At 36.3% G+C, this 11,195-nt stretch overlaps 1 protein-coding gene across 14 annotated transcripts; it reads right to left on the bottom strand.

Moving 5' to 3' along the window:
- Positions 1-717: 717 nt before the first annotated feature.
- On the bottom strand, positions 718-10,915 carry LOC126674130 (uncharacterized). 14 transcript variants are annotated; one of them, XR_007639446.2, is made up of 17 exons: positions 10,284-10,915; positions 8,278-9,650; positions 7,673-7,851; positions 6,736-6,989; positions 6,533-6,601; positions 6,364-6,436; positions 5,858-6,014; positions 5,476-5,767; positions 5,273-5,387; positions 5,009-5,172; positions 4,687-4,761; positions 4,437-4,576; positions 4,186-4,333; positions 3,767-3,830; positions 3,223-3,269; positions 3,099-3,127; positions 718-1,141 (listed from the first exon to the last, which is right to left on the bottom strand). XR_007639446.2 is itself a non-coding variant. In XM_050368512.2 (13 exons), the coding sequence occupies exons 1-13, from the start codon at positions 10,593-10,595 to the stop codon at positions 4,147-4,149; spliced, it is 3,390 nt and encodes a 1,129-aa protein (XP_050224469.1). In that variant the 5' UTR covers positions 10,596-10,915; the 3' UTR covers positions 3,901-4,146. The 14 variants fall into 14 exon arrangements, 4 of the variants coding, with proteins under 4 accessions (XP_050224469.1, XP_050224471.1, XP_050224470.1 ...); XR_007639447.2 differs by having other exon boundaries at positions 718-1,010; XR_007639444.2 differs by having other exon boundaries at positions 3,223-3,830.
- Positions 10,916-11,195: the final 280 nt, after the last annotated feature.

The raw sequence follows: 11,195 nt of genomic DNA, 5'->3' as shown, positions 1-11,195 counted from the left end.
ATAATTGATCTATTTTCTTTAACATACATAGATATTCAAGGATAAATATTGCACTATTACAACATATCTCTCTCCATATATATACACACTACCATTTATAAATATAAACAATATTGTACGCCATCCATACGGTTTACATTGAACGCAGCGCCTTTACGAGCTCACCAATATCACAGCCATCGTTTATGACACTTTAAACCTTCCTCCAAATACCCTCAATAAATCTTCAATATTTTTCCCTATTTGAACCTAAGACCTTTAAATCTTATGTCTCACACCTTAGCTAATTAAGCTAGGAGATCATCATCATTATTGATCTAGTTGGACTCATTGTAACAAAAAATTTTAAGTTTTAAATATTAATACTAAACTTAAATTCTTGGTTAGTACTGATAAAAGCAGTAAACATTTAAAAAATTTAAGCAATTCTCAATTCGTGCCATATTTTCTCAAAATTTACAAGGATGATTATAAGGAGAATTTTTTTAAAAAAAATTCCCAAACAAAAGGTGAAGTAGAGAGTAGTGCTCCCTGCTTGACGTCCCATTATTTGAAAATCTCACAAGTTATGCTCGATTTGTAGCATGAAAATATAAATAAAATGAAATAGCTATTTCTAAAGAATAACATACTATTCAATAATTTTTGGAAGAATACGTATTCCATAAAAATCATAAAATAATAATTTCATGAAGTTACTATCACAAGGACGACAAATAAAGAACAACGATTTCAAACAAAAAATATTTAACATTCCTTGCCTATCCTGAGAATAAAACATAGCTTTAAAGAAGAAAATTGTGATGTATCAATTAAAACTACACGCATAAATTTACATCGCACATTGGGGGCACAAAGCCATTGCTAAAACACGCATGTCACAAGAATTAAAAATTTTAATGAATAAAATAGACAGTCTTCACCTCGCAGCACAACAATTTTGTTTAGCACAATGGCTAAACAATTTTACCACAAAAACACAATGAAGCCTTGGAGGGTAAAAAGCATAACTGCACAATGGTTAGCGAATATTACTTTACCCCCAAAACAATCAAAAGCCAAATGGTATCTGTTCGGTAACGATGGCAAAACATGGGATCCAACATCATCAATAATCTAGAATTATGTATCTTGCACATACCTGTGAGGATGCATAGTGAAACATAAAAGAAAAAACAAAGACCCAAGACCGGAGATCTGATCAATTAATATATATACACACTAAAAACCAATAAAGCAATTGCAATAGGAAAATTCCAATCGTTATTAGCACATTATTAGCATATTGTATCATGTGCAGGAAATTATATAGGAAAATGCGGGAACAAAAACATATTCCTGAAGCCAAAAGCTCTTCCTCTCATTTTTAGCAGTACACCAATGTAAAATTTAAATTTTTTTCTACAGTGTACAAACTATTTCCCGATATAATCTCTCTAACAGTCTGCATGAGCAAATTTTTCAACAATCCACAGAGTGCAACAACCTAATGTAATTTAATCCAACTAACAAGATTTTTTCCCATAAAAATTTCCATATTAATGCAAAAAAACATTATTTATAAAAATTGTAGTTTCGAAAAAGAAAATAATGCTAGTAAAACATCAAAGGCAAAAAGACAAACTGAAGCATAAGTCAAGAAAGAAAAAAAAAATCATTGCCAACTGTAAATCGAGTCCAACCAAATAAAAAGAAAAATGGCACATTGAAAAACAAATCTAGCAAACTAAACAGCTTTATAATTTTCAAGTTCATACTCAAAACAAATCAAACATCTAAAAATCCAAATAAAAACAAATTCTATAAAGCTTTACAGTTAACACGTAAGTTCTTAATTGTGCGGAAAAAAAAAGTGTTAATAAACCATTGCACAGAAGCAGTCGATCAGGGAGGCCAGGTGTACCGTTTCAGGTTCCATAGGGAGTTACAAGAAGGTGTAGGTTGCCAACAGATGGAAATTATATTCTTTTGTACTCGTCATTTTACAAATTATCTTGGGTTACAAATATAGTTCGGGGTTTGTTTTTAAGGAAAAACGTTTTGAGTTATGAAGATACTTTTATTTATAATTTATTAACCCATTTCAAAATACTTAGGTTTCAAACTAATGTAGAAGCAGCCGATCAGGAGGCCAGGTGTAACGTTTCAGGTTTCATAGGGAGTTACAAGAAGGTGTAGGTTGCCAACAGACAATATTATGGAAATTCATATTCTTTTGTACTTAGGTTACAAATATAGTTCGGGGTTTGTTTTTAAGGAAAAACGTTTCGAGTTATGGAGATACTTTTATTTACTCCCTCCGTCCCAATAGAGTTGTCCACTTTGCCTTTATCACACAGTTTAAGAAAAGCAATTATTGTTTGTGGGTTTTGTGAATTTTTACTAACTTTTCTTGTCATACCCCTATTTAATATAGGGCACACTTGCAATTTACTTTCAATTTACTCATTAGTGGATTTTAAATAGGGGTAATATAGAAAAATTAAGTGTAAAAGTTAGTTACTTTTTGAAAGTGGACAAGTATTTTGGGACAAAAAAATTTCTCAAAATGGACAACTCTATTGGGACGGAGGGAGTATAATTTTATAACCCATTTCACAATACTTAGGTTTCAAACTAATGTAGAAGGTATTCCACGGTTTCCACACTAATTTAATGGTGCCCCTGACTTCCACCTGTTTGTTCTATCCCTTCCCAACTAAATCCCATAGACCCTAGGTCCCTAACCAACTTGCAACATTGGCAAACAAAAACAAGCAGATAGAGCAAATGGTGCCTAAAAGTCTAAACAAAACATAAAAATTGAAGTATTGATTCTGTTTATGTTAATTAAATAAAATAAAATTTAAATGCTAACGAGTTGCAGTAGCTTTGACTATCACACAGCCCCAAGCTCATGCTTTTGTGGTAAAGAAAACTACAATCCCTCATTTTTATTTTACCGGCAAGCAAACAGCATGAGCATATAATCTTGGACTCTCAAACAGCAGTTATCCACAATACAACACAGAACATCATAAAAATTACCATAAAAACCATTTGACTGTATTCTGGAGCTAAAAGATCTAATACCCAGTAAGAAGATTTAAAATACTTACACGAATCGCAAAGCTGTGACAAGAATCACCTAAATAGACAAGAAAAGACATGAATCCGTTAATACTTTTGGAAAACCATGAGGAAATTTCTCTCTAGTCTTTAGTAAGAACATTAAATACTCACACATGCTTTTACGTTAATGTTGAAGCAGCAGTTTCAGGAGCATTTTCCTCCAGATAGAAAGTCCATGGATCAGATGTACAGGAAAACATTAGAACTCGGATTACACAGATATAATGACAAAAATAAAAAGGACACAAAAGCAAAAAGAGAAGTTACAAAGAAGATAAAAACATAAAATAAAAGCAAAAGAGAAGTTAAAAATGATGCCAGGCGATTGAAAACACAACTTAACAAATACTTGCACAAATACATCAAGAAGAGGGGCAAGTCACTTTTATGTCTAGTACTTCGGATGCATAGCAATAGTGTATTTGTTAAAACATTTCCCTTTACAATAACAATAAGAATGCACAAAAAGTACACGTGTTCAATGTCCGAGATCTCCTAGAACTACTCTCGAGGAAACTAACCGCAACAAATCCAAAGTGATACGAGAAACTTTTCTATAGCAAATTAGAGGCAACAGTCATACGTAAAGGTTGCAAGAAAACATTATATTATTTTTGCATTTGTGAATATGCTCCCAATAAACAAACCAAGGTACCTTCTCCTGGGTGCCTTTTAAGCTATTAAGCACTTGAGGGATGCCCCAGAGCAAGAGTGACATCCTGAACCAAAAATCGAATTAGATCCTCAAGAACAATAAGCAAACATCTAAAAAGTATGAACGAACAGGAGTAAAACAAGATTCCACTGTGCAGAAACCAGGATACTGGTGAAAAGATCAATCTCCAAAGGTTCAGCAAGTGGTCACAAAATAAATTCCAAAATACTGAATAATAAGAAATCCGAAATATCTCTCCTTATTAATCCTCACAACTTAATTTGCAGAAACTATCTATAAAGTACAAAAGTAATGGTGGCAAAGAAAACGAAAAATAGATGTGGTAAATTTTCACACTGCCATAACTTAATCAAGAATGGTTACAAGAGTGATAAATCGCCTTTGGCAAAATGTCTTACGATAGGAACAGTAAATTCCCCAGAAAGAACTGTCGGTAAGTTCGCCTGACCATACATTATGGCTTCTGGCTTCATCGGCGCTGAAAACTGTTCACCATCCATATGCCAGCATATTGAAAATGACGACAGATATACCCTGATTAGAGGACTGACAATAAAACCATATTGTAGAATAAGCTAGAGCAACAGCATGAAGTCAGTAAAATCAGGGTTTGATGAATGGATGGGCTAGTGCTTGATGAACTGTCAACCTCTTCTCAGGATCCAGCACAAAAATTTTGTCAAGTAGATCTTTAAAAGCTGATAGCATACTTGAGTCGTCACCGGGGGAGATCTTAATGATTGATCCAATTTCTTTTTGCTTTACGTTCACCAATACCCTCTTTATAATCTATAAAATTAAACAAACTTCAATTAGTATAAAAGAAAAACATGACAAAGACACATCCAAAAAAAACGATCAAATGATGTGAAAATTTCACCACATAGGCACACAAATACCTTCTTAGTCACTGGATCTTCCTCAATGGAATTAAAATTTAAATCCTGGTCAAAATGCTGATCGACAAAACCGCCCTGTAAGGATAAAGTCAAGTTATCACAACCTCGGTGCAATAAGTGAAGCTTGAGAAACATAGATCCAAGCCAGTCGCACTGAAAAAATGGTCTCGCACTACAGACATGAAAAAACTGAAGTTCGACAAGGAAACCTAGGACCAATAGATCATCTGATCCAAAGATACAAAAACATGGAAAATAGAACATCAAACTAACTAGGCCCATTGTTTAGACCATTTATGATTATAGCAGAGAGAAAACGCACCTTCTTCAGCATTTTCTTTGGAAAAGGGCCCTTCAATTCCATGTGAAGTCGAAGCATGTCACTATTCGTTGCACCTGGAAAAAGGACTTTCCCAGCATACAGCTCATACAAGCAGCAGCCAACAGACCACATATCCACTGGATGATCATATGGCAAGCCAAGAACTGAAATAGAAGTATACCTAAAGTAAGCCACAGCCAGTTGTGCAACTCAAATTCTATCCCGTTAATACAGGGGAAAAAACAACTCAAAGTTAGAACTTACTTATTTCCGGTGCTCGATAAAAACGGCTCACAAGATATGGAGTGATTTCATTTTTACCAGCAAGCATAGCATTACCAAAATCACAAAGTTTCAGCACATTTTTTGCCTCATTTACCTGAAGAGACACGGAGATGAAAATATAAAAGTGAGGCGTTTGATTAATTTTAAAACAGTATATTCATGTACATCAAGAAAAAACGTACCAGCATGTTATCAGGCTTTATATCGCAATGAAGAACTTCACAATTCTTAAGATGCTTCAGCGCAATAAAAAGCTGCTTTGCATAAGCTCTAACAGCAGTTAATTTAAGGCCAATATTTCGACCAAACTTTTTTAGAACCTCGCGAAGGTTCATATGAAGAGACTCAAAAACTAAACAAAGATGATTTCTATATTTAAAACTTGAAAGAAAACGAACGCAGTGGCGCTTGTTATCCGGATCTGCTGCCGCTAATTTACTGAATATCAGTTCCTCATTCTGACCTGCTTTATGCCTGCATCATATAAGTAAAAGAAGCGATCTGTAAACTGTTGAGAAGAAGAAAACAAAGACAGTAAAAATTATGAAGAGAACATAAACATACATTTGTTCCTTATTACGTAAAATTTTTATAGCCACCTCTTGTGGTTCACCAACACCAGCCTTTAAATCCTTTGCTCGAACTACTGTGGAGAAGACACCTTTCCCTTGAGCAGCAACAATTTCATACCGACCATCGAGTCTTTCACCAAACCGATAATCTATGAAGAAGAACAATAATCAAATCAATGAGGAACCCAGATAAGTAGGGAATGAAGTGAAGCAAAATATGCATTTACAGATTCAATGATTTACAAGTTGCTTAAAGGCTTTTCTTTTTAAAATTAATTATAAAAGTACCCACTATGAAGAGGCCATAGCATTACAAGTTAGATCTTTTAGGAACTGACTCAAACCTAGATATTTTTGGAAGGCCATGGCTCCTCCTACCAATCAGAAGAATGGAAAATTTTAAAAGAGGCGTCCTCTACTAAGAGGCAAAAACTCAAAAAGAAAATAGATGAAAGAACGAAAAGCAGAAATAAACAAATATCACAACTAGACACGTACCGTAATACCCGTCAGGATCATCCCAATTGTCATATAAACTGCTCCGTGCAATTTGTAAACCATCTCCTTTACTCTAAATAAGACAGAATGCACAAAGCATCAGCATAATGTATACTGGATGACATGCTGTATGAGTAGTTAAAAAGAGAAGCTAGGCCAAGTATCATACAGGTTTACGAACTCTAGTAGGTGTCTCTGCAAATATATCATCACAGTATTTTTCATCTGATCCCTCACTCTGCAATTTGAATATAACTAGTATCATAAGATATCCAACAAAAATCATTAAAGAAAAAAAACTGAGAAAAATGTTATTAGACAACCAGCCAGTATCACAAAGTTAAATCATCTAAGGAGCACAAGAAGACACACCTTGGGAGTACCCTCACCAAGCCCTGCGGCACCAGAAATCCTCTCAGAAGCTTGATTTCCATTTTGTGGAGGTGTCTTACCCACAGAAAATACTGGCTCGGTAACATACACATCACTTTCCATCTTAACATGAATACTTTCTGAAGCAGAAGCTGCTATTGATGGATCACTTTCAACCTTAGCATTGTTAGAATCTGGACCAGCATTAGAAGCAGTTAATAACTGGACCGAACATTGCGCAAGAGGGCTATCTGCTTCACACAGATGTAAAACATGAGCAGCAATGGGAGCCAATAGATGTATATAGAACAGAAGAAGTCATAAGTATTAAAGTTATGATCTAATATACTTCTAGTACTGCTCAGTCATCGATTATTGGTAACAATTTCTTTTGTGATTTCCAGACCATACAAAATACTCAACATTAAATGAGGGCCAAATATCAAAAGTTCATTTTGAATATTTTCAGGCTAAGGCAAAATCCTATAACAAGACAAAGGCCAAGTCTTATTAACTACAGTTACACTGTTACAGCTTATGCATACCATGGATGTATACATATAGAACGAAAGAAGTCATCATAAGCATTTAAGTTAGGATCTAATATCTTTCTTAGAACTGCTCAATCATCAATTATTGATAAGAACTTTTTCGTGATTTCCAGACTACACAACATAATTCAACATTGAATAAGCAATGGTTATCAAAAATACATTTCGAGTCTTTTTAAGCTAAAGCAAAATCTAATATCAAGACAAAGGAAAAGTTTTTCAATTACAGTTACGCTGTCACATCATTTGCATGCCATGAAAGGAAATTAAAAAATTCAATTCTTCAATGTAATTTTTCACAAGGTATATACCAATATCACAGGCATGCAAAACAGCAACATAACAGCAAGTTGGGTCTTAAATTTTAAGGTGCAAGATCACCTTACCTTTCTCCACATGAACTAATTGAGTATCATTTTGCTGGGGTTTCTTCTGATTCCTATATTTTTCTAAAATGGCTTGCCTGCGCTTTCTGCTTTCCTCTTTTACTCTATCAAGATCTTCATCTTGTTCAGCAAGTTTTAACGCAATCCTCTCTTCAAACTCATCCTGTTCATCTTCATCTCTGCATAAAATTAAGGAAAACTGAATAAATAATCATGTTAGATGAAGGATACAATATTAAACAAATTCAATAAAAGAAGTTCAATCACAAAACCAGATTAACATTTTACAAAATTCATACTTGAATCCTTCCGTGTTAATTTAAAAATGAACTAGTCCCAAACTCGTTCTTTAATCTTTCATATCCCATTATTCTTTAGTCTTTCACTTCTGTGAATATTATTCTTATCAAATTTCAAATAATGTCTCACCTTTTCGCTTTCAAAACAAAGAAAAAAAATCATCCAAAAACCCAAGGACTAAACGTTAAAAATTTGAAGATTTGACATAGATAATACTTCAATGGGAGGATCTATTTTGACTTAACTAAACTAGGCCTTTAGGCAATTCATCACAAAAAATAAGATAAGAAGCTTCTAAAAAATACCTTTCCAATTTCTCCCTGTCTCCTCCCAAAGAACCACTGTTAGAGTTATATACCTTAGCTGAATTGCCCTTAGAGTCCTTGTCTTTGTCCCTATTTCTATCACTAAGACTCTCCCTATCAGTTCTCCAATCACGGTCCTTAACTCTTTCCCTCACAGGGTGATTATCCCTATCTCGCCCCTCTCCCTCCCTATGTCTTTGTCTGTCACTGGTCCTATATATGTCTTTTTCTTTGCTTCTATTCTCCTGTCTCTCCATGTCCATGTTCCTACGATGTTCCATGTCCCTTCTCCTATCCAAGCTTCTATCGCGCCCCCTCTCTTCCCTACGATCCTTGTCCACATCCCTATCCCAGCTCCTTCTATCCATGCTTCTATCGCGCCCCCTCTCTTCCCTGCGATCCTTGTCCACATCCCTATCCCAGCTCCTTCTATCCAAGCTTCTACCGCGCCCCCTCTCTTCCCTGCGATCCTTATCCACATCCCTATCCCAGCTCCTCTCCTGTGGCTTCTCTCTTCTCCGATCCCTCTCTATCTCCATATCCCTGCTCCACATCCGTTCCTTCTCTCTTCTCTGGTCTGTCTCAATCTCCCTATCCTTCCGTCTCTCCCATTCCTTCGCACCTCTTTGATCTCTGTCTATCTCCCTGCCCCTGCTCCTCTCTCTGTCTTTCTCCATTCTCAAATCCAGGTCCCTGCTCCTCTCTCGGTCTTTGTCTCTTCTTTGGTCCCTTTCCCTGCTCATCTCTCGTCCATGCTCCCTTCTCTGTACCCAGGCCATCTCCCTCTCCCTGCCTTGTGAGCCCCAGCTTCCATGGCTCTCCTCCCTTCCCAGACTTTGGTTGTAACCAGTACTGCGCTCCCTCTCCACATCTCTACTACCACCCTGCATATACATATCATGCCTAGGCATTCTCTCATCGCCAGAATCATTCTCAGCCTTATCATCTAGTCGCCTTCTCTTCAAAAGAGCATCTTCATCTAATATGCTGCGTGAACGAGATCTACTCCTTACTATAACTTCATCATGGTATCTATCACAAGAAGCACCGCGTGCCACAGTCTCTAACTTGTCCTCCCCACTCTTAGAAGACAGTGGCTTCACCCGATCATTCAATTTAACGTCATCACCCTCAGGTGTAAAATCACCTCGATGACTCTTTTGCTTGTAAATTCCTCTTGAAGCTGTCCTAGAATCCCCATGCTGTTTCTTGGTCTCAAAAGAATATTTTTCACGACCTAAATCCCCATTAGAAAGAGACTTGTGGTCATTTCTAGAATCTAATTCATCTAAAGCCCCAGGCTTAGCATTAGGCAAACTAACATTGCTGCCAGAATTAGTCAAACCACTGTCAACTTTGTCAGCATGAACAGCCTGAAACAATAATCAACAAATTAAGAGAGTGGAAAAACCAATTAAAGAAGATAAATACATGATTCTTTATAAATACAGCAAGAATACTGGATAAACAAATGAAATGCGCATGCAAAGAGAAAGAAAAAAAAACTTTGTAACTAGGCTCTTACAAATCAACCAAAAGCCACCAGTTGTCCATTGAAACGCCTAAGGGGAAAGGAAACTTCTTTCTTTTTGGCGAATAATTGACTCATGTTCGTGTGTAGTGCAAGCAGGTTCTTACATATGTAGTAATATGGTACATCACATAATCTAATAAACTCTCACCAAACAAACAAAAAAACTCATCATATAATCCATAAGGATGATAATAACAGCAGCACCACCATGAGCATTTATTTGGTCACTGAGAAAATTGATTTAAACGAAAAAAACAAAGTTAAATTGAATAACATAGAAGCAAAAGAGTTCACTGTAGCAAAAAAAACTAGTATATTCACAATTTTTAAAATCATTCAAAAATTTAGTAAATCTTAAAATTTTCTTCACCTAATTTTCTCAGCAACCAAACAGAAACCCAACAACTATCTACACAAAAAAAAATCAAAAACTAGCTAAAAGACTACCGAAAAAAGGGCGAATAGAACACACCAGATTCTGGGAAGTGAAATTATCCTCCTCTTCCAAAATCTCACCTTCCTCCACGTCATCATTCGGAACCGGAGGAGGAGGAGGAGCAGAAGAAAGGATAGAGACCTCATCATGACCGCCGCCTCCGTCTTGTTTGCTTTTATCATCACCGTCGTGCTTTTTACTTCGGTGAGAACGATGATGACGGTGGTGGTGGCGATGTTTATGCCGCTTAGACGGCTTATCTTTCTCCTCGTCGACCAGAGCAGGCGCATCATCGTCCGTAGGTGATCGACGGTGCTTGCGACGGGAAGCCTCGGTGTCGCTTGCCATCAAATTTTTAAATTACAAACGAGGATTAGGGTTAGGGTTAGGGTTTGGCCCGGCGATTTTATTTTTTCTACAGTCTTGTTATCTGGTTTCAATATCAGAGCACGATAAATGTGACGAAATGGAGAATTGAGAAGTATTTGATTACGAGATGTGAGAATTGAAGTAGTGCAGCAGCTTGGAGAGATAGTGGTGGTGTGGATTTCGTTTCCTTTTCTTTTCAATTCCCTTCTTTTCGTTTCCAGATCAGAACCAATTTCTCGTTGCTGGCGGCGATTTTATTATTTGCAATTTGGACTTTAATTTGCAGTGCTCCGTTTTGGTACGTTTAATTAGGCTATATGGGCTATCAGAGCCCAAATGCATATATGCGTCATATGGGCTCTTTTCACTCTAATAACTTTGGGATTAATTTCAAAAATGTCCAAAAAATAGTATAAAAATATTATAAAATATATATAGGAAAAAGGGTAATCCAGGCTCTTATATCCACCCGAGGGAACCTCTGGTGATCTTGAAGAAGGAACAACCGCGGTGGATCTGTTCTCGGAACAGATCCATCGTGGATCTGTTCCAAGAACATATCTGAGGATGACCGGAAAA

The sequence above is a fragment of the Mercurialis annua genome, linkage group LG3 (assembly GCF_937616625.2).
Source record: "Mercurialis annua linkage group LG3, ddMerAnnu1.2, whole genome shotgun sequence".
Classification (NCBI taxonomy): Eukaryota; Viridiplantae; Streptophyta; class Magnoliopsida; order Malpighiales; family Euphorbiaceae; genus Mercurialis; species Mercurialis annua.
This window is presented reverse-complemented; position numbering and strand designations above follow the sequence as displayed.

Coding starts and splice junctions, on each gene's coding strand:
- LOC126674130 (XM_050368512.2), bottom strand. CDS start 10,595: ATGGCAAGCGACACCGAGGCTTCCCGTCGCAAGCACCGTCGATCACCT. Junction 7,852..8,277: donor GACAGGGAGAAATTGGAAAG/GTATTTTTTAGA, acceptor AATTTTATGCAG/AGATGAAGATGAACAGGATG. Junction 6,015..6,363: donor TGATCCTGACGGGTATTACG/GTACGTGTCTAG, acceptor TCTTCTTCATAG/ATTATCGGTTTGGTGAAAGA.